The sequence below is a fragment of the Delphinapterus leucas genome, chromosome 4, assembly GCF_059928025.1.
Source record: "Delphinapterus leucas isolate spDelLeu-1000000601 "Yukka" chromosome 4, BTC_Dleu_Yukka2, whole genome shotgun sequence".
Lineage (NCBI taxonomy): Eukaryota > Metazoa > Chordata > Mammalia > Artiodactyla > Monodontidae > Delphinapterus > Delphinapterus leucas.
Genome location: NC_143132.1, coordinates 1,133,012 through 1,154,543, shown reverse-complemented (window position 1 = coordinate 1,154,543; position 21,532 = coordinate 1,133,012). Strand labels below are relative to the sequence as shown.

Sequence of the window (21,532 nt, the reverse complement as noted above, 5' to 3'; positions counted from 1 at the left end):
GGGTGGGAGGGACCTGTGTGGGCAGCCCTGTGGTTCCGGCTGCCGAGCCGCTGGTGCCCACATGACAGCTGCTCACCTCCCTGCCCTTGCCGAGGCCGTCTCGGGGGTGACTCGTGGGACGGGGTTGGCCCTGATGCCTAGAGGATGGGAGGCTGAGAGGGGCCCACGTTGGGCCCTGCGGGCCCCCCTCCTGGCACTGGGGACACCGCACCGTGGCCTGGCAGGTGCCTGGAGGTGTCGCTGTTGGGTCCCAGGAACCACGGGTGTGCACCTGGTTTTCACCCAGAAACGTGCTCGGGACACAGAGTCCGTGGGCCATGTGGTTTCCTGCTGAAGGCATGATGACCCTTTACTGAGAGTCCACGGCCGGTCACCAGCCCCAACCTCTGCACACGAGGCCACCCCCTCCCCGCGGGGCTGGTGGCCCTTCTCATCCTCTCTAATTTGATTGGCGACTCAAATTAAACTAAAAAGGGGGAAGAAAGAAATAAAAACCCGAACAGAGCTGTCCGACACCCTTGACTGTGCACGTGGGTGGGTCTCCCGTGAGCCGTGGGACTCTGGGCCGTGTCCCGGGAGCGTTTCGGGTGCCGGATGCACAGATGGTCTTCTGCTAACCCAAATCATTCTCCATCTGGCCTCACACTCTGCTCTTCTCTCCCCAGGGACCCCCAGGTCCTCCAGGAAAAGATGGGCAACCAGGACAGACCGGCCAGAAAGGCAGCCTTGTAAGTCACTCCCCCGGCGTCCAGGGCGGATCTGACCTAGCGCCGTGGCGTGTGGGTATTTGGGTGGCGTGGCCCCGGGTCAACAGAGGAGAAATGCCACAGGGCAGGGCGGTGACAGCTTTAACTCAACAGGGAGCCGCTGTCTTCTCGGTTGGACAGCCGGGGAACCCTGGGCTTCCCACGCTGGCTCAGAACCGGCCGCTGGGGCTCCTGTAAAAGTCCAGGACTTCGCTACATGATGCTGTTTCTCCGTGATGACAATTGGCCTAATGGTTTTGAAGAATATCGACGCTTTACTTGATTTGGACATTTTATTTCTAGTTTCCATTTTGGTTGCATTGATAATGGAGAAACTTTCAAGGCTGCACACACCTGTAACCGGGGCCCGTGGTTTCCATGTGGTTTTTCGGGGATGGAGCACGGGAGATGCACACACAGTCACCTGGAGACGATACTTCCTTGTGATCTTTCAGCGAGAACCTGGCTGTTTTGGGCTCAGCAGAGGAGGCCAGTTTTAAGGGAACCGTTTGTGCTCCGAGCTTGCTGCTTTGCAGCTGTTGAGCTAGAAGGACTCTCCTCCTGGTTCCAGGGGGTGCGGGGGGTGAGGGTTGCTGCTCAGCGAGGTCAGCCCTGCCCCCTCCACGGCTGAGCCTCCCAGGAGCCTCCATCCCCATCTGAAACAGGGGTGATGGTGGAAACAGCCAGGGGTGCGCCAGGGCCAAGAGGAGACACTTGGAGTTTTAGAGGTAGTTGGTACAAGGGGAAAACTTGACCTCACGGGCCGGGATAAAGCAAGTGAGACGCTGTCTGCTCTCTCTTACTGCCTGCACCCTGGTCTGATTGTGTAGTAACTGCTCTCTTCTCCCGCAGGGCGAGGCGGGCGCCCCAGGACCCAAGGTACAGACAAAGCCCCAGTGCCGCCGCTCTTCCTGGGCAGAATGGGCCCGCCAGCCGAGGGGGTGGGGGGGAGGGCATGACGGCCGAGAGATCGAGCTCCCGGGCGCTGATTGTGGGGTCCGGCCAGGAACTGCCCTAGCAGCAGGCACCATGCTTGTCCTGCAAGACCGTTTCCACCCGAGTTCTGGTTCGGGGACGAAACGCGAGCAGATGTGCTCGGAGGCAGGCAACCCTGGGGTCCCGGGGGTTGCAGCGGGGGAGTTGGGCTGCTGGCGGTCAGGTGTTGCTGGGGCCCCAGTGTGGTCCGAGTGGGTCCCTAGCACCGTCACACAGGCCTGGTCCTAGGGAGCCCGCCCCAGCCCCTCCATGAGCCAAACTGGCAGCCTTCCCAGGAGGGAGGGCCCATCACTGGGGAGGCCGCCGTGGTGGTGCAGCTCCAGACTCGTCCGCCGGGAAAACCCATGGGGAGAAGGGGAAGGATGACAGTGGGACTGGAGGGGCCTGGAGGGAGGGACGAGGTTCAGAGTAGAGGCTTGGGTATGTAAACACGCACACACACACAACACGTGCACGCACACACGGGCACGGGCTTCAGGGATAAACGGGGAAAGCTGGTGAGATTTACAGTGAGGGAAAAGGCTACAGCCAGGGGTGAAATTCAGCAGAGGTGAGGCCAGACTCCACTTGTAGTTGGAGATCCTGGACACCAGAGTTGGATGCTCAGCTACCAAGGCCACTCAGACCTGAGAGAGGGCTCTCGAGTGTCTTGACTGAGATGCTGGGCCGGCTCCAGTCACGGGCGCTCTCATGGTTCCCTCATCCCTGTGGCAGTGGGGTGCTGGGCCCCCTGCCCTGCTTCCTCCAGCGGAGTCCCCCCCCTCCCGGAAGGAGCGTCTCAGGCCCCTGCCTGAGGGTCTTGTTCGGTGGTTTTGTGTTAAGTGGATAAAGTCTGGTGAGGCCAAAAGAAAGAGGTGCTTGGGGTTTGCGTAGCTCCTGGCTGGTTGTTCACCCCCTGGCTCTTCAGATGTAAAATGCTCGTGAGAAAACACAGGTGCACCGGCAGTGCAGTGGCGCCTGGGGTTTAGGGACACCCCGATGGCCGAGGGTGATGACCTCTCCCACCTGTGCAGGGAAGCAAGGGAGACCCCGGCCCCATCGGCATGCCTGGGGAGCACGGCCTGGCAGGACGCCCCGGACCAGCAGGACCACCAGGGCCCCCGGGCCCCCCCGGGCCTCCAGGCCCAGGACTCGCTGCGGGGTTTGTGAGTACCCGCTGCTCCTGGCCCCCAGAAAGCCCAGCTCTGCGGCCCCAGGTGCCCTCGGGCACCCACGCTAACCGGCACTGCCAGGCAGCAGCCAGACTGGTGCCACCCCTGCCTGGGCTCCTCCCGGCTGGTGACAGAGTCCCCACATGTGAGCGCTGAATGGGGGGCGCTGGCAGCCCCGCGTGTCTGCCCTGCCGTCCCCATGACCCGCCCAGCAGGGGCCCTGCAACCGGCAACCCCACCCTCAGAATCCACCCGCTTGGGCGTTTGGATCCCTGCCCAGCCTGGGGCAGGTCTCTTCCTATGAGAAGACACGCAGACCCTGGCGTCCCTGTGTGTTCTCCTCCAGGACGACATGGAAGGCTCCGGGGGCCCCTTCTGGTCGACAGCCCGAGGTGCCAATGGGCCGCAGGTACTGCCCCAGAGCTGGGCTTGGTCAGCTTGGGGGCGGGGCCGCCTGGGGGGTCCGGGGGAGCGTCCCTGGGACTGGCCTCCAGTGGGCCCAGGAGCAGCCCTGCAGAGCCAGCGAGCCACCTGCCTCCAGGACACTGTCCACCTTGGGGCCACTGGTCTCCAGTGTGGGGAATGCCACGGGTGGTCGAGTTGAATGACCACGGGGCAGGATGGGCCCCAAAGACAGGTCTTCCTGGGAAATACTAGTCCAGTTCTCTTTATGGCCCTAACTTTGGGGAAGTTGCACAGTTTTGCCCTGAGCAGAACTTTAGTTAAAGAAAAATGGGGACACTTTTTCTGTGAAAAATGGATGGATTCCTATGAAATCCCACCTTGTTGTGCCATCGACATGTGCACTGGTCAGGATTAGGTCCAGCTGGCGCTCCTGGTGTCCAGAGGTAACCGAGCTTAGACCGGACGGACGCACGAGGGGCCATCCCGGGGGCAGGATGCCTGGGACGGGCAGAGAGAGGGCTCCCTCCCCCAGGAGCCCGTGGGGCCGACACAGACCCCACTGGGGGTCCTTAGGGGACCTCGAACCAGTGTGTCCAGCTTGGCCCCTGGAGTCTCAGCCCAGCGAGAGGGTGGTGGGACGGGCCTCCTGTTCTGAGCACCACCACTGAGGATTTCCACTTGGGCGGGAGGTAACTCTGGTGAAATAGAGCGGTTTTGCCCCTTTACATTTAGCACCTTTCCCTTTATGCGTTATCGGCTTAGTGTGGGGCAGTAGCAGTCGGCTGTCTCCGCATCAGGTGAGACCTGAGCCAAGGTGACCGGGCGAGGTCGCAGGGCAGGGTCGCCTCCTCTCGGTCAGGACACAGCTCCAGTGCCGCTTGACCCCTGGAGGGGTCTGTGGGCTGTTTCGTGGCCTCAGGGTGATGGAGACCCTCGGGTGGGGTTAAACCAGCCAGTGACCTGGGGAGGCCAAAAGGCAGCATCCCATCCGTTCAAATGCATTTGTTTCTAGTTAATAAAACGCAAGTTTCTTTGTGTTGGGGTGACTTCTCATGCCCTCCCCGCTGCCGGCTTGTGTGCCATCTGTGGGACGCCACGTGGTGCTGAGGACAGGCCACCTCTGGTGGGGTTTCGGGGTGTGCGGGCCTTTTCTTCCGTTTTTTATAAGAGGGGCTCGTTTTCTTGCGGGGAAAGGCTGTCCCCCGAGGGGCGGGAACAGCACCGACCCGGCCCTTTTCCTTCTCTGCCCCCACAGGGACCGCCTGGCCCGCCTGGAGTCCAGGTCAGTGAGAGATGTGTTAGCCTGGGGCGCCTGCCGCTCACCCCCTCCCCGCCAGGAGCTACTGCTCAGTGGCCCCAAGTTCCTCGTGGGAAATTTGCAAAACACAGAAAAGCCTAACGGGGAGACGGTCCCCAGAGCTCGGTTCAGGGGGTGGTGCCGTCCCATCTTTCTAACCCCGTGAGTCGAGATCTCTGGCTCCACACGTGCCAGGTGTGTGCGGACTTGGGGAGAGCGAGGGGCTCAGGGAAGGAGCCCCCAGCCCGGGGTGCAGTGGCTGGCGCCTGGCAGAACCTGGGTGCTTCTCTCGCTGCCACTGGCCCCGCCTCCCTGCTTGGCCCTGCCCCCTCCCCGCCCCTGGGGGACAGCAGCTCCCACCCTTCCCGGTGGTGGTGGGGGGTGGCAAGGGCCAGAGCAGCCCCACCCTGCTCCTCCGGCCCCGCTGTGGTCCGGGAGTGCAGGGTTCCCCCGCGGGCCAGCTGTGCCACCCAGCCTCTTAGAGCGTTCTGCTTTGATTTGCAAACCTTTGAGACAGTTGGAAAGATGGCTTCTTTAGAAGGACGTACTTCTTAGCTTTCTTGAACCATTCAAGGTGAAGTCACCTGCGTGCTCCTGCTTCTGCGGGAAGTGGTGGCCTGGCTTCCAGGACAGTGCAGGCCACGTGCGCTCAGCACATGGGTGGGCGCAGGGCCCGGGGCCCTCAGCTCTGAGCTGCGGCGTGGGGACCACCTGGTGACCTGAGGACGGGTGGGCGCTGCCTGGGGGCTTGGCCAGCGCTCGCGGCCCCACAGAATGCTTTGTCCACTTTAGGGGGATCCTGGAGTCATGGGGCCACCAGGGACCAAGGTAAGAACAGTACCTCGGGTTCAGGAAATCCACAGTCGTTAGCAGCCCTGGTCTGGGGTGCAGGGCGGGGTCCCCAGGCTGAGACCAGGAGCCTGGCTCGTCCCCATTGCCTGGGGCCTCAGGAAACAGGGGTGAGTCCGTGCCAGGCCCAGCGTCCTTCTCCCACTGTCCCCCTGTCCCCCACGGGCCCCCCCGGGTTTGCCCACAGGACAGCTTTCCTTCCCTCCTGGCTCCGTAGCAGAGTCCTCTGACCCCTGCCCCTTCCTCTGCCCCACGGCGCTCCCCAGGAGGCCGAGCAGGTTGAATCTCCCTCAACCTGGTCAACAGACCAGGTTGAATCGGGTGTGAGCTGGTGGCCAGCGGAAAGCCCTGCCTGGCCAGCTCCGGGTCACCGTGGCCCCCGGGTGCCGCGGCTGACACACGTGCTCTCCTTATGTCCGCTGCAGGGAGAGGCCGGAGCAGACGGAGCTCCTGGGTTCCCCGGCCTTCCTGGCAGGGATGGTGCAGCCGGACTCCAGGTGAGTGGCCACCCAGGGCTGCTGCGCTGACAGCCCCAAAGTAGCCACGCCTGGGTGAGAGCTGGCGCCCAGTGTGTATCTCAGGGTCCCCACAGGGCCTGGAGACCCCAGCTCCGTGGGACGTGAGCCGGCGGTCCAGGGTGCCTAGGGGGTTTCCTGCGTGGCTGACCCCCCACCCTCCAGGCCCCATTTGGTCAATGTAGGGAAACCACATCTTCACTCAGGGCCAGTCCCGGGGGCCTGGGGTCTCCAGGAAGCGGGGCTCGTGTGCTGTTTATGATGAACGATTTCCCTCCTGTCTCCACAGGGACCGAAAGGAGAAAAAGGGCCCCAGGGAGAGAAGGTGAGTTTGCAGGGGTTGGCGGGTGTCCGTGGACGGGTGGCAGGTGCACGGCAGGGCCGGGGGTGCTGCTCTCTGCCCCGTGCCCGCCCACGTGGTGCAGAGACTTGGGCGGGATCCGGGCTCAGAGCCTGCCCTGCCTGGGGTGGGGGCTTGTGGGCCACTGTGCTCAGCCCTCAGGCGTCTCCTCACACCCCGTGGGCACCGGAAGCTCCTTCAAGTCCGGGCTGGGCTGCTGTTCAACCCTAGGGGAAACTCTCTTCCAGGGCGACCCAGGGAAGGATGGAGTGGGGCAGCCAGGCCTCCCGGGACCCCCCGGACCCCCAGGGCCTGTCGTCTACGTGTCGGAGCAGGACGTAAGAACCCTGCATGGGTGGACACGTGCTCTGCCCCAGGTCCCCAGCCCTCCGCCTGTAGGGCGACCTCCAGAGACACGGGGGTCCCAGTCTGTTGGTTCCATGGGGCTTCTTGGCATCGAAGCTGTGGCCCTTCCAGAGCTGCCCTTTGGTCGTGCTGTTTGCTCGCATGTCACCCGCTCTAGCTGTGACAGGCCTCCTCCGGCCCCCATGCGCAGCACCCAGGGGAGTGGGGGCCACTGCCACCTGGTCCCAGGGTCCTGGGCCGGTTCTGTAGTGCGGGAGCGGACTCCCGAGGGTGCTTCAGTTCTCGTCTCAGGGACCTTGAGGCCAAAGCCAGGACGATGTCTTTCACGTTGACTGCCTGGTGTTCTTTGTGGGTTTTGTGTGGGTAATGTCACGGGAGTTGAGTGTTCATGGTAAACGTGGTCCTTTTCCTTCCTTCTCCGGGACCCTGGCTCTGCTGACTCGTGCACAGAGAGCGCTGGCGAGCGTGCCGGGCCCCGAGGTACGTGCGGCCCCGGGACGGGCTGGGCGCCGTGCACCTCCCCGCGGCAGGTCCTGACCGTCGCTGTCTCTCTCTCCACAGGGCTGGGTGGGGCTCGCAGGCCTCCCCGTGAGTACCTCTCCAGCGGGCGCGGGGCCTTGGCTTCGCAGACAGGAGGCCGGGTGGGCCCCCGTGAGGCCGAGGAACCGGAGCTGGAGCCCCCATCCGGACAGGGGTGTCGGGCGGGCGTCTAGGGCGGGGTGGGGGCCCTGAGGCAGGGGCCTTCTGGGCAGCGCTCTGTGTCTCCTGCAGGGACCAGCCGGGCCGAAGGGAGACTTGGGCTCCAGAGGCCAGCAGGGCCTCCTGGGACCCAAGGTGAGGGGCCGGGCCGTCCAGGGTCACCGGGTGACCGCTCGGGGGGAGGGGGGCCGTGCCCGGGAACTTGGGGCGGACGCCCCTCTGGTCTTTTCCCTGGACCTGCCAGAGGCCCCGCTCACGGCTCTGCGTCCTGGTCTGTCGGGTCGGTGCTGAGGGCGGCTCACTGCAGGGCTGGGGGGGGCGCGAGGCCTGCTCTTGCGGAACCGGCCTTCTTTACCCGCCCCCCTGTTCCAGGGCGAGAAGGGTGAGCCGGGCATGGTCTTCAGCCCTGACGGTAGAGCGCTGACCTCCGCCCAGAAAGGAGCCAAGGTGAGGGGGCATCTGGGCCCAGCTGGCACCCTCTGTCCTGCCTGGCCGGGGCAGTGGCGCTTGGGGGCCATGGAGACGGCACAGAGGGGTTTGTCCTCCTGAGAGGGGCAGCTCCTGCCCGTGCGTGGGAGCCTCTGCTGATCGGGCTCTGGAAGCTTCCGCAGCCTGGGCCCCTCGCCCGTCCGTCTGTTCCTCTCCCACCACGCTGGTGGGAGGGTCCTCGGGGCCCCTCGTTCTCCTCTGCCCGGCAGTGGATCCCACACTGCAGAGGAGCCGGGGGCTCTTGGGGGCCCCGGCCTGGGCCTCGCCTGTGGGAGCTGCACCCCTGTGGTGCCTGACTGGCCCTCTGGGGGCACTGCCGCTGGGGGCAGGGATCCTGGCCTTCCTTCCTCAGGAGGGGGCCAAGCACGGCTGGGCTCGGGAATGGGCTCCACGGGGGCCTGTGCCCTGGGTCCCCCCCACCACGGGGACCCCCAGCCCTGGGGAGAGCTGGGTCTGGATCAGGAGGCTGTTGGGGACAGGCCTGCAGGGGGTCCCCGAAGGCCCCCAGGATTGTCGGCGGATGGGCCGAGGGACCGCAGGGCAGAGAGAACTCTGCCGGCCCCGCCGTGTGTCACAGCTGAGGTCGGGGCCCACAGACCCCTCCAGCCCGGGCGCTGTGGGGCCGACCCCCTGGGTCTCGGGTCCCCCAGGCTGGGCCCCGGGACACAAAACCCCATCCAGAGCTCTCTCCCTGTTGCTGCTTCCTTTTCTTCCTGGGTGTTGTCAGTGCCTCGGGCGCCGCCAGGGGCATCCAGATGGGCACGGGGACCCCTCGGGGGCTTGGGGGGTGCGACCTACGGCCACCTCACGGTACCTTCTGGTTTTCTGTTCAGGGTGAGCCTGGCTTCCGAGGACCCCCGGTGAGTAAGCCCAGGCTTCCCCGCAGTGCACGTGCGTGTGTGTGCAGAGCACCATCTCCTACTTGGCTGCTGGGCAGGCGTGGCAGCCGAGCTTCTGTCCCAGCTGCGCCTCTAAATGCAGGGCAGGTGTCGGGAGGGAGACCACGGGGCAGTGGGCCGGTCACGGCTCACCTAAAACCTGGCTCCCCCAACAGGGTCCCTACGGGCGGCCCGGGCACAAGGGAGAGATTGGCTTCCCTGGACGGCCGGTGAGTCCCCGGGTCTCGTGCCGGGTGTGGACAGCAGCCCAGGCGCCCGTGGACGATGGGTCCGGAGGGGAGTGGGCTGCAGTCTCTCCGCTGTCCTCCTCCTGGGGACCCCCCGCCAGAGCGTGGCTCTCTCCAGCCCCGCTCGCGGGCAGCCTGGGCCGCAGAGGGACGGGCCCCCCGAGAAGGCCCTGGGTGGGGACAGGAGCAGCTGGGCCAGCCCTCACAGCTGCCACCCACCGTGCTCTGCCCCAGGGGCGCCCCGGTATGAACGGACTGAAAGGGGAGAAGGGGGAGCCAGGAGATGCCAGCGTGGGATTCAGCGCGAGGGTGAGTGTCCTGCGGGGCAGGCGGGGGTAGGAGGCCTGGCCGCAGTGGCTTGGGTCCCAGAGCTCACCTGTGGGAGGCTTCTGAGCAGCCTCGTGGCCCTCGGACATGCAGACCCCCGTGCACACAAACACACGTGTGCACACACACACGCACACACACGTGCCAAGGCCACTGGACAGTCCCCTGGCGTGGTTTTCTCAGAAGGGCCTGTAGGCCGCGTGGGCTCTGGGGTGGGCGCCTCTGGCCTGTGGGGCTCTCGCTCTGACCACCTTCACACTGTAGTTACTGCCGCCTCGGGAGCCGAGGGTTCAGTAAAGTCCCCGGGTGAGGCCCTGTCATCACCTCTACCTGAAACGGTGCCATCGAGATGCAGGACTCGCCTCTGACCCCGTTGGGCACCCAGTGGGCTCGCTGGGTGCACCCGGTGCCTTTTCTCCTGGACCCCCTCCCACGCGGCCTGGCCGAGCGACGCCAGGCCCTGAGGGCAGTGGCTCAGGCCGCGGGTCTTCCGGGTTTTCCGTCACCACGTGTCTTCGTTCGGGCTCCCTCCTCCTTGCAGTGGTTTCATGAAATCTCAGAACACGAGGCGGCGTCTTGCAGAGTTCTGAGATGGAGGTGGACTGGGCTACTTCCGTCGAGCAGGACGGGGGGCTCTCGAATTCCCCCCGCGGTTCTGAGTTGTAGAGGCGGAGCGCCAGCCGCTGTGCGCGCGCCCTGGTCAGGCGTCCAGCGCATCCGGCTTCTTCGTGGGCCTGAGCTTGCGCCTCTGTTCCGCTGCCAGCCCTCTCTCCTCGGCCGCAGAGTAGGGGCGCAGGTGCCCAGGGAGCCGAGAGCAGGTGCCCGTGAGGTCCCGGGACCCTGTCCCCTGGCACCTTCATCACTCAGGCCAGCCCTCTGGCGAGTGAGCCGTTGCTTTCAGACCAGGCTCTTCTGACACTACCTGAATCGGCCGCTTGTCCTTTTTCTGCGAGCGGGTGAATGAACGGAACCGACCTTCACCCAGCTGACAGCAACCACACGAGCCGTGTCCGAGGTCGTGTCCAGCCCAGACGGCCGCCCGCACGTCTCCGTGGGAGGATTAGAGCAGGACTCTGCTCTGGAAACGGGAAGGGGACAGCTCTGTCCTCGGAACCCACGACCACAGAGTAAACTGGACGCCTTCTCCATTTGATGTTTTCTGACTTCACCGTGATTCTCAGAGACGCTCCTGCCCACATCTGCTGTCCTGGCCAGTGTCGACGTCCAGTGTGGACTGACCAGGCTTTCTCTCCCCCCCACGCAGGGTCCGCCCGGCCCACCTGGGCCCCCAGGGCCCCCAGGCCCTCCCGGGACTCCTGTCTATGACAGCAACGTAAGTCACCACGACACCTGCTCTTCCCACTGCGTCCTCACGCTCTTCCCTGCACTGGCTTCCTTTCCCCTCCGCTGACCCGGGAGGGCTGAACCCCAGGCAGGGCAGCCGGAGCCACGGCCTCTGAGCCCCTGGCGGGGGGGCTTCTGGGAGGGGCGCGGTGGTGGGACCCAGGCCCACCTGCCTCGTAGGCCGCACCTGGTGGGCCGTTGGTTGGAAGACAAGCCCCCAGGGGAAGTGAGGTCGAGGGAGGGCTCTCTGGATCTGGGCTTCTGAGCACGAGCCCTGGGGTCCTGGGGGGTGAACACCCCCTACCTCACAAGGCTCAGTGACGTGAAGTGACCACGTGGGGCAGTCATGTCGTGACCGGGGCTCCTGACTCCAAATCCTGTGTCCTCTCCCTCCCCCTCCCTGCTTCTCTGTCTTGGGGGGCAGGGGTGCTTGGGGGTGTGGCCTTGCAGACCCTTGGGTGGGTGGCGGCCTCAGTTTCCAGAGCGTCTCCCTCAACGGCCATCTTTGGCCTGTTCTTTGCAGGCATTTGTGGAGTCTGGCCGCCCTGGACCCCCGGGACTGCCAGGTGAGGGTCCTGGGGCCTCGGGGAGGGCAGGTCACCCTTCCAGCCACAGCTCGGAGCAGGGTGTGGGCAGCCCTCACGGGGGTGCTGGATGATCCAGGCCCCCCAGTCCCGGTTGATCACGGCCCCCTTTGCTGGGCTCCTGGGTCCTCCCAGCACAGCCTTCCAGGTGGGCCGGCCGTGGATGGGAGTGAACACCGAGCGGCCACCCACCGGCCTTCCAAGCCTGTTGTTTGTTCGAGCCCCTCCCTGCAGGAGTGGTGTGGCCTCTGGGAGCAGCCCCTGGGGTGCGACCACCAGGCACTTCCGCGGGTCACGAGCTCCTGCTCTGACTGTCCCTGGGTTCACACGCTGCCCCCTCCCTGGTCCAGGCCTGCAGTGCACACAGTGCCCACCAGGGTCAGGCCATGCATGGGCAGGAGGGCCTGTCCCAGGCACCTCTGTCACATCGTTAGTAACAGGCACTGGCGTCTCTGTTCCTCCAGGGCACCAGGGGCCTTCTGGACCGAAGGGTGACAAAGGAGAAGTGGGCCCACCCGGGCCACCAGGTGAGAGCGCTCTGGGGGCCTTGGGCTGTGTGTGGTCACCCGCCCACCCGGCTCCCGGAAGAAGGAGGCCCTCGGGGCTCAGGGGGCTCTGACGGGACGCCTGGTTGGCCCCGCGGTCTCGGGGCAGGGCTGGGGGCTGAAAGGACAGGGGCCTGAGGTGGTGGCCAGGAAGGATGTCCCAGCCCCCCACTCGCTGAGGAGCAGGGCTGGGCCCCAGTGTGCACCTCCCAGGGGAGACCCGGCACCCCCAGCGCATCGCGGGGGCCTCATCCAGGGGATGAACTCCCAGCACCTCGGTTGTGCCCTGGGGCGGCGAGGATCCACCTCTGGACCCTAGCTGATGAAACAGGAGAACAAATGTGATGCCGCGCGCAGGCCAGGCAGAAGCCAGGAGAGACGGCCCCCGGGCACTGCCCGAGTCTGCGTAAGCTCGCGGTTCCCCTACGAGCTGCCGGAAGCAGAAGCAAACCCTCCCCTTGAGGAAGGTGAGCTCGTTGAGGGCCTGGGATTCCCAAGCGGGCAAGCGACCAGCCAGCACTGACAGGAGTCTCCAGGCTTGGCCTTAGCCGCCACGATGATGCCCAGACGTAGAGAAGAGGCGATGGCGGCACAGAGCTGGAGCCCATGGGCCAGAGTCGGGTTTAATTCTGGGACTGAAAACCCGCAGCCTCTGGACGTGAGGATTCCGTGCGACTTCGGGCAGACGGGACACAGCCGAGGAGGGGATGGGTCAGCCCGGAGTCTGCAGGACACACTGAGGGAGGTCAGACGCATGCGGGTGAGGACACGCGGTGGGGCTGGGGCAGAGGAGCATTTGAAGGCGTCACGGCCGAGCTTCCAAACCGGGAAAGGTTCAAGGAGCCCTTCACGCGAAGGGTCAACACGAGCCATGAGCTGATTCCTCACGGGGTTGAGAGGAGCCAGAGACCACACAGGGTCCCAAAGGTCGGAAGAAAGTAACCGCTCACCTAGAATTTTGCATCCGGTAAAGACATCCGTCTTGCACAGGAAGAGCAAGTGGCAGCAAGGCCTCTCAGGACACGAGCCTCGGTGGGGGCCGCGAGGGCCGCTGGGGAGAAGGAGGTGGTGCTGATGACACGGGGACGGAGGCAGAGCAGGAGGGCCAGTGAGACCCGCGTCCCCGCTCGGCCCCGCCGCAGAGGGGTCGCATCCCCGAGACCCCAGCCTGGCCCCAAGGATGTTACATCAGACCCAAGTGAAGGACGCATCTGTCACCTCAGGGTCCAGCCAAGAACAGGAGGGAACGTGCCCCTGATAACCGAGCAGGAAGGGAGAACAGCGTAGGAAAAACCCGACCCGAAGACGGCAGGAAAGGAGAAGAGGAACTCGGGACACGTGGAGGAACAGGAAACAGGGAGTGAAGTTGATTAAACTCAGAGCCGTTGGCACGTATGTTCAGTGGGTGGGTCCACTCTCCTGTCTAAAGACGGAGCTGAGCTTCTTACAAGAGACACCCCCAAGTGTAAGGACGTGAGAGCTGAGGGGGAAGGGGGTGGGAGTCTGGTGAGAAGGGAGCCGTGTGTGTGTGCTCGTGAGAAATCAGACAAGTGTATTTTAAAGCAGGAAGTACTGCCAAATTTTTTTAAACTCCATAATGATAATGGGGTAAACCTGGCAGGAAAGTACAGCGATTCTAAATTTCTATGCCGGTAACAACATAGCTTCAAGATGTGAAAAGCAAAAAAAGACCGGGTCAGTTGGGAGGTGGAAGGTCTGAACAGCAGGTGACAACCTGGCCCCCAATCCCAGCACCAACATGGGAGGCCACAGGCCCACGCCGGGCACACAGCAAGTCCCTCAGGCCTGTCTCCCCTCGAGGGAGCATCAAAGACACAACCGGGCAGGGCACCTGCGGGGAGGAGAGGCCATGGTGAGAACTGGAAACCCTGGAGCTGAAGGACAAGGATGTGTCTGAGGGGCAAGGGTGCAGCCAGGGCCGGGGTTGGGATTCTCGGCCCTCACTCCGTGGCCCGCGGTGGCGGTGGGGTCACCCCGCTCTGAGGAGGGACCCAGGACAGGAGATCCGGGCCGTGAACATGAGCCTTGTGGCCCTGGGCGGGTGTGGGTTTCCCGGAGCAGCCGTGGCGGAGCCCAGATCTGGGGCTCCCCCAGCCCCCCAGGCCCACGGTTCACTTAGCAGGCATCACTTCACCCTGGGGGTCTGACCCCCACCTTTATCAGGTTTCCAGGGGAAAGGCCACAGGAGAAGGGTAAGCCAAGGTCGCTTTCCCACCCAGAAGGAGCGAGGGTCTTGTCAGCTCCTTGTCTACAAGGTCACAGCCTTAAGTAGCCTGCGCTTCAAGCATCCAGCCCAGGAAGTTAGAAAACAAATAGATTTAACTCCCAGAAAACAGATGGGAGATGCAGTGAATGGGAAAAAAAAAAAATGTACATAAGAGGAAGCATCACGAATGCTAAGAACTCAGACGTTAGTTCTTTGAAAAGACTAATAATACTCCCCTCGAGGGACTGATGAGGGAAAGAGACAGCAGGAGACATTGAAGATGGCACCCCCGTGCTCTGGAAAGAGCGGGCACCCTCTCTCCACCATCCGCAGTGGCGGGTCGGGGCCACAGGGGGTGGCCGGTCGTCGCCGGCACGGGGCCCAGCCCGGGTGCGGGGGCAGGAAGAGAAACAAGCACAGGAAGAAATAAACCCGCTGTTCTCACGAGGACACCTTTGTGAATGCCAACAACCAAAGCGATGTGCAGATAAAGCGTCAGAATTAATGAGTGAATTTACCAAAGTCACAGGGGCAGTTCACAACAATCTCTGGCCGGTCATAGACTAAATGAAACCTTTAAAAGCCTCCATTTAGAAAAAGATCAGGTTGGTTGCCAGAGGTGGGATGCAGGGTGGGTGAAGGGGGTCGAAGGTACCAACATCCAGTTCCAGGACACAGCATCTGGGGGCACGCGGCTATGGCCAACACCCCTGCCCAGTGTACCTGACGGTGCGAAGAGAGAAAAGCCCTCGACGCGAGGGAAAAGCATGTTTTTTCCTTTGTGTGTGTGTCTCTGTGAGGTGGTGGCTGTTGACTAAACGCCCTATGGTGGTCATTTCCCAGCTAACGGTAAGTCGTCGTTTAGCGGTCCCCCTTGACCGTCTGCGGTGCTGTGTGTCAGTGATAAAAACTGAAGGGAAAAAGGCACCGTGAACAGAAACACCAAAAAATATCAAGTGACTGGGAATAAGTGTAACAAAACATGCAGGGGATCTCTCCACAGACATACAGAAACTAGACAGAGGAGACTCAGGGAAATTCGAGGGCAGGGGGATGGGTGGACCAGGCAGGAAGACAGCACCTCACTGGACCCCCCCAAACTCTACCCGCCCCGTAGGGCAGTTCCCGTTGGACCTCCTCCACTTGGGCGCTGAGATGAAGGTGGGTGACCCCTGGTCCTCATGCTGCCCCCCACACGGGGCCCCAGAGGGCACCACCCGGGACGCGCACCCCTGGCTCGGTTTTTTGGGAATTCAGTTGACGCAGTGGGAGGCCGAGCCCCGTCCTGTCGGGCTGGCCAGGCCTGGGCCGCAGAAGCTTCACCGTGGGCCTCTGGGGGTCGGCGCCCGCCCCTCCCTGCGCAGCACCGGGAACGGGGCTGTCCCGACAAGCTTTTCCATCCACAGGGGGAGAAGGGCGACCAAGGGGCCGCTGGGCAGAAAGGAGAAAGGGGCGAGCCCGGGGGCGGCGGGTTCTTCGGCTCCAGCGTGCCTGGCCCCCCCGGCCCGCCAGGCTACCCGGGGATTCCGGTGAGTCTGACCCCAGCCGTCTGTGGGTGCCACACACGGGCCCAGGCCCGTCCTGTACCAGAGCTTGTGTCCCTGGGGCCTAGGGCAGGTCCACCCTGCGGCCTGGGCCCCGAGCATCCCCCTCCCGATTCCTTGCCCGATTGCGGGGCACCCACGAGGGAAGCCTGGTGGGTGCGTAGCGGCTGCTCTCCCGGATTGGGCATCTGATCCTCCTTTCTCCTGCTGGCGCTGTTCTCCAGCAAATCCCCTCAGGGAGACCTTCTGTCCTGAAAGCGTCTGGGGGACCGTGGGCCCCAGCTTCCATCTAGGAGTGGAGGAGGGCTGGGGGCCCTCGGGGCTGCACCTCTGTGGGTGGCTGTCCTCGTCTACATCCCAGGGCCCCGTCCCAGTGCGGGACACACGGGGTGGGAAGGCTGGGTTTCCCAGGCCCCGCGTGGGCGGTGGGGGGACGGGGGCCTGGGGGCCGTGCTCCCTGCAGGGGCTCGTGGCCGATGCAGCCAGGACCTTCAAGCTTGCTTGTCCCCAGCCTGGGGACATAGGTGACAGCGCCCTGTGTTTTGTCTTCCACGCTAGGGGCCCAAGGGAGAGAGCATCCAGGGCCAGCCTGGCCCTCCTGGACCTCAGGGACCCCCTGGCATCGGCTATGAGGGACGCCAGGGGCCTCCTGGGCCCCCTGGACCTCCAGGGCCCCCGGGACCCCCATCCTTTCCTGGCCCTTACAGGCAGAGTAAGTCGGGTGGAGAGTGGGCCCTGGGCGCCAGCCTCATCCAGGAAGGGCCACTGTTCCCACCTCTGGCTTCTCTCTTGTAGCTATCAGTGTTCCTGGCCCCCCAGGCCCACCTGGGCCCCCAGGACCGCCCGGATCCATGGGCACCTCCTCAGGGGTAAGCGCCACCCTGTTTCTGACCTGTCGGACCCTCACTGCCCCGCTGCCCTTCCCTTTGGAGGCATGTGGGTGGGTACCCCAGCGCCAAGAGCCCTGAGACGAGGTTTCCAAAGCAGAAGTGGGGGACCCAGGCGTGGCTGGGGTCTGAGATGGGCAGGGGAGGAGGACGAAGGAGGGGCGTTGAGAAGGTCCCTGAGGGCGGGTCTGCTGTGCAGAGGCTGCAGTGGCCCAGGCACTCGGGGGCTGAGGTCTCCCCGTGGCGCTCATGGGGCCAGCCTGGCAAGGAGGCGGCCACGTAGGTCTTCAGACTGTCGCAGCCCCCAACCCTCCCCATGAGCCCAGAGGCCCCCTGTGCACAGGGGACCCCATTGGGCTGGGCTTCCAGCAGGTGAGGGTCTGGGCCACGTACCAGACCCTGCTGGACCAGGTGCCCGCAGTGCCGGAGGGCTGGCTCATCTATGTGGCCGACAGAGAGGAGCTGTACGTCCGGGTCCGGAACGGGTTCCGGAAGGTTCTGGTGAGTTCTGAACAGGGCGATCCCTGCACGCGGTGGGGGGACTTCCCACTTTGCTTTTGGGGCAAAGGGTACACAGAAGACGGGAGGCAGAGGACCTGCGTTGCAGGGGGCCCCGGCGCCTGGCGAGCGGCGGGACCAGTCGGGCGGGGCTCGTGGACATGCTGCCAGCCGTCCTCCATTCTCACCCGCTTCCCTCCACTTCTCTGTTTTATTAGAAGCTGCTCTGTGGCAGTTTTAGGTTCACACAGAAGTGACTCTGTTTCTAAACTAAAAGATATGCTTATTGTGTGCCGGGCACCGGGTGGGGGGCACTGGGACACAGCCATGCCGGCCTTCCCTGGTGTGGGGGGCGGCCAGGGCGAGTGGCGCTGGCTGGGTCAGAGGTCCTGGGGTGACCCCCTGTTTTCTTCCAGCTGGAGGCCCGCACGCCCCTTCCCCGCGGGACGGTAAGGAGCGTCCCTTCTTCCCACGACCATCTCGGGGGAACCGGTGGGCGGGGGTGCAGCCGGGGAAGGGGGTGCAGACCGTGCTCATCACGCTCCCCAGGCGAGGGGCTCCTCTGAGTCCTTGTCTGTCTGCCCTTGTCCAGAGGGCTGGGCACGGGGACAGACCCTTCAGGCTGTGGGGGGAGAAGGAAGGAGGGGGGCAGGCGGGAGGGTGCCCAGGATATTCCAGTCTCCCTAAGTAGGGGTCACATCCCCCAGGCGGTGGCTCCTCTGAGTAGAAGTCATGGCCTCTTAGACGGCTCAAGAGTGGGGGCTTCGTGCTAGGTCTCGGGGGTCCGGGTTCAGTGTGGGCTGGTCTGTCCCGACGCCAGGCTCGGGGAGTCCCTTCTCTCACACAGCACCTAGTCCCAGGTGCTGTTCTAGGCGCGGGGACAGCTGTACCTGAAATAGGCAAAGCCCCCGCCCCGCGGAGGTGACATCGTGTTGGGGAGACGGGCAGTAAGGGCAGTAGGTGACTAGGCAATAACATATAATTATATAAACATTTCAGAGAGACACATGAATTCATTCTATAACTTATGATTGCATTAGACGTACTACCGGGTAGTAGGTACCAGGTAACAGGTATTCAGGTAACGGGTGTCCGAAGGTGCTGGATGCTGTGGGAAAGGGACGGAATTGGGAAGCGGGTGGGGCACAGGGGCTGGCGTTTGGAGGTCGAGGTCACCGTCGGAGGTAGGAACTGGGCAGAGGCTTAAGGGGCTGCTGGTACCACGGCTGCAGCAGGGGGAGGTCAGGGAGATGCGGTCGGCCCGAGGGTGCCCAGGGCCACAGGGAGGAGCTGGCTCCTGAGGGTGATGGACCCGGGGGCTTGAGCAGAGGGCCACCCAGCCCGACTGAGGTGTCACCAGGCCGGCTCTGGCCCGACACGCTGGGCGCCCCCGGGTCCAGCTCGCCACCTCCAGTCCGGCGTCGCCGGCCCAAGAGCACAGCCGGGTGCAGATGAAGGGCGTGCAGGGCCGGGTAGCGGGACCCGCGGGTGCAGGAGGCCCGGCCCCACGGCGCTGTCTGCCTCTCCGCCTGCAGGACAACGAGGTGGCCGCTTTGCAGCCCCCCGTGGTGCAGCTGCACGAGGGCAACCCGTACCCCCGCCGGGAGCCCCCCCACCCCACAGCGCGGTCCTGGCGGGCCGACGACATCCTGGCCAGCGCCCCGCGCTTGACACACGCCCAGCCCTACCCTGGGGCCCCGCACCCCGGCGCCTACGCACACCACCGGCCGGCAACCCCCACAGCCTCACCCGCCCACACTCACCACGACTTCCAGCCGGTGGTGAGTGACCACCCCGGGCGGCGCTGGGGGTGGAGAGTCTAGAGCCCAGAGCAGCCGGGGAGGGTGCTGGGGCTGGGGCTGGGGCTGGGGCTGGGACCCGCCCTCCCCTCCCCCGTCCCCCTCCCCCCTCCCCGCCGCTGCCCCGGGGTTCACCCTGCTTGCATCCCAGAGACCCACCGGGGTCGGCTGGGGTGGGGGGGCCGCGAAGACGGGGGCCACCAGGGCTGACACGCCGCTCCACCCGCAGCTCCACCTGGTCGCGCTCAACAGCCCACAGTCGGGAGGCCTGCGCGGCATCCGCGGCGCCGACTTCCAGTGCTTCCAGCAGGCGCGCGCCGCGGGGCTGGCGGGCACCTTCCGCGCCTTCCTGTCCTCGCGGCTGCAGGACCTCTACAGCATCGTGCGTCGCGCAGACCGCGCCACCCTGCCCATCGTCAACCTCAGAGTGCGTGTGCGCCCCAACCTGGGCCGGGCCCGGGGGTCGGGTGGGCGCTGGGCAGGTCTCGCCCCTGAGGACCACCGGGCACCCCATGGAGGCCCCACGTGGCCCCCGACCCCTGCCCCCGCCTGCCAGGCGCGCTGGTGCATCACCAGCTTCCGGAGGCGGCCTGGTCCCTCGGGCCCTCACCACTCAGGTGTCAGTCCAGGGCTGGATGTCCCTGCACTGGTGCTCTCCACGGGGATGTATTCCATGGCTCCTTCCGCGAACGGAACCACGTGCTCTCTGGATGCGCCGAGCGCCGGTGTTCCCTGGGGCCAAAGGCGGTGGACTCGCTCTGGCCCAGGGTCCAGGGCTGGGGGCGGGTGCCCCGCGTTCCTGGGAGAGGGCGGGAGACCCCTTGGGCAGGCGTGGGCATTGCCGAGACCCCCTCGGCAGCTTGTCCCTCTGGCAGGAGATAACCAGAGACGGGATGACCCCGCTTCCCTCCGCAGGATGAGGTGCTGTCTCCCAGCTGGGAGGCCTTGTTCTCGGGCTCCGAGGGCCAGCTGAAGCCCGGTGCCCGCATCTTCTCTTTCGACGGCAGAGACGTCCTACAGCACCCCGCCTGGTAGGTCCGCTGTGTGGGCACAGCAGCTTGGGGCCTCTCTGGATGCAAGAGCCCTGAGCAAAGGGGCAACGCTCCTGGCTTTGAGCCTCCAGGCTGACCCAATCCTGGAACACGCTCGCGGCTTAAAACTCCCCAAATCCAAAAGCACAGGAGGAAGAGTAGAGCGTCGTTTGCGGTGTTACCTGAAACACCCTCACCTGGCCTGCTTCCCCGGGCAAGTGCCCCCAACTTCCTGCTGGGGAGACAGGCTCCAGCCCCCTCTGTCTGTCACATAGACATCACAGCGCATTACTTCTATAAATTCCTCAACGTGGAACCTCTGGGGCGGAGAACATGCGTGCCTACCTGACACGCTGACAGAAGTCACTAGCTTGCCCTCAGGTCGGCTTCACGCCCATCGTGCCCCTGCTTGCAGGTGTGAGGCCCCTGTTCCCCAATACTCGGGGGCTCAGGGGCTCAGACGAGCCCGCGTCCCTGCCCTCACCGAGGAGCACCGCCCAGGGCCGTGCTCCGGCCCGTGTGGGAGCCTCGGGCAGGGCTGTGGGCTCCAGGCCTGCGCCTCGTTCCCAGCGAGGAGGCCGCACCGAGATGGGCTTTACGAAGCACGGGCCCTCGAAGCCAGGCCCAGCCAGGCCCCGAAGGGTCAGCCCTCGAGGTCACCGGGCGCTGCTGGCCAGGCTGTGCCCCCAAAAGCAGCAGCAGGACGGGGTGTGACCTGGGAGGCTGAGCGCCCAAGACGAGCTTGGCCTGACTCCCGGCCACCCGAGTCCCTGCCCTCCCAGCGGCCCCCGCATCCCGCCAAACCTCCGCCTTTGGGAGGCGCCCTGTCCTGCCTGGGGCGGCCTCCAGCGTGGGGTGGGGGTGGCCCCCGCTGAGACTGACGGCCGCTGCCTCCTGCAGGCCCCAGAAGAGCTTGTGGCACGGCTCGGACCCCAGCGGGCGCCGGCTGACGGAGAGCTACTGTGAGACGTGGCGGACCGAGGCCAGGGCAGCCACGGGCCAGGCCTCCTCGCTGCTGGCGGGCCGGCTGCTGGAGCAGAAAGCGGCGAGCTGCTACAACGCCTTCATCGTCCTCTGCATCGAGAACAGCTTCATGACCTCCTCCTCCAAGTAGGGCCTCTGCTGGCGCCATGGACAGATGGACGCACAGACAGAGGGCCGGAGAAGAGCCAGGCGGCAGGCAGGGGAGCGGACACGCCCCTGGCCCGCGCAGGGAGCCTCTGCTGGCACCCAGGGCGGGGACCTGGCTGGGACACTTTCCTGTATGGTTCACGTTTCATGTAATCCTCCAGAAATAAAAAGAAGCCAAAGAGTGTATTTTTTAAAAAGTTTACGACAGCCTGGTGCCCAGAGTCTCCCCCCACCCGCCTCTCCCCCAGAGCCTCGGTGCCTGTGCTGCCCTCCTGGCCCGAATCAGACCAGGGGGTGGACCTGGCCCATTTAGGCAAGAGGAGAGGCCTGGGGAGAGGCCTCCTGGGTGCCGAGTGGGGCCCCCAACCGCCCGGGCAGGTGCTAGTGGCTCTGTTTCCTGCCCAGAAAGCCTTGTGGCGCCAATGCCAGGCCTGTCTGCAGGGCAGCCGCGACGAGGCGCTGGGGCCTCCCTCCTGCCCTCTCTCGAGCTGGCCGGCCCACTCTTGGGCCACGCGCGGTGCCAGGGGAGACCACCTCCTCTCAGCCTCTGGCAGCAACTCCCCTGGGTGCAAGGTTCCAAGCTCAAGCCCCCCCCCGCCCCCCCCCCCCCCGCACACCCCCGGGGCTCCTGGTGCT

General features: G+C 65.0%; 1 protein-coding gene across 2 annotated transcripts in view; it reads left to right on the top strand.

Moving 5' to 3' along the window:
* Window positions 1-21,080, top strand: part of COL18A1 (collagen type XVIII alpha 1 chain) — a 47,879-nt gene extending 26,799 nt beyond the window's left edge. Inside the window, exons 13-41 of one of the 2 annotated variants that reach the window (XM_022597085.3) lie at window positions 666-728; window positions 1,599-1,625; window positions 2,756-2,887; window positions 3,240-3,302; window positions 4,554-4,580; window positions 5,388-5,423; window positions 5,870-5,941; window positions 6,249-6,284; window positions 6,548-6,637; window positions 7,116-7,145; window positions 7,227-7,253; window positions 7,437-7,499; window positions 7,737-7,811; window positions 8,687-8,713; window positions 8,908-8,961; window positions 9,214-9,288; window positions 10,571-10,639; window positions 11,174-11,216; window positions 11,699-11,761; window positions 15,124-15,167; window positions 15,413-15,535; window positions 16,109-16,262; window positions 16,346-16,419; window positions 16,810-16,938; window positions 17,352-17,384; window positions 18,471-18,716; window positions 18,964-19,161; window positions 19,650-19,765; window positions 20,666-21,080. In XM_022597085.3, coding sequence (XP_022452793.2) covers window positions 666-728; window positions 1,599-1,625; window positions 2,756-2,887; window positions 3,240-3,302; window positions 4,554-4,580; window positions 5,388-5,423; window positions 5,870-5,941; window positions 6,249-6,284; window positions 6,548-6,637; window positions 7,116-7,145; window positions 7,227-7,253; window positions 7,437-7,499; window positions 7,737-7,811; window positions 8,687-8,713; window positions 8,908-8,961; window positions 9,214-9,288; window positions 10,571-10,639; window positions 11,174-11,216; window positions 11,699-11,761; window positions 15,124-15,167; window positions 15,413-15,535; window positions 16,109-16,262; window positions 16,346-16,419; window positions 16,810-16,938; window positions 17,352-17,384; window positions 18,471-18,716; window positions 18,964-19,161; window positions 19,650-19,765; window positions 20,666-20,879 — 2,403 coding nt within the window. In that variant the 3' untranslated portion in view covers window positions 20,880-21,080. Of the gene's footprint in view, window positions 1-665; window positions 729-1,598; window positions 1,626-2,755; window positions 2,888-3,239; window positions 3,303-4,553; window positions 4,581-5,387; window positions 5,424-5,869; window positions 5,942-6,248; window positions 6,285-6,547; window positions 6,638-7,115; window positions 7,146-7,226; window positions 7,254-7,436; window positions 7,500-7,736; window positions 7,812-8,686; window positions 8,714-8,907; window positions 8,962-9,213; window positions 9,289-10,570; window positions 10,640-11,173; window positions 11,217-11,698; window positions 11,762-15,123; window positions 15,168-15,412; window positions 15,536-16,108; window positions 16,263-16,345; window positions 16,420-16,806; window positions 16,939-17,351; window positions 17,385-18,470; window positions 18,717-18,963; window positions 19,162-19,649; window positions 19,766-20,665 lie in introns of both variants that reach the window. The other variant, XM_022597084.3, reaches the window with a different exon arrangement.
* The last annotated feature ends 452 nt before the right edge of the window (window positions 21,081-21,532 follow it).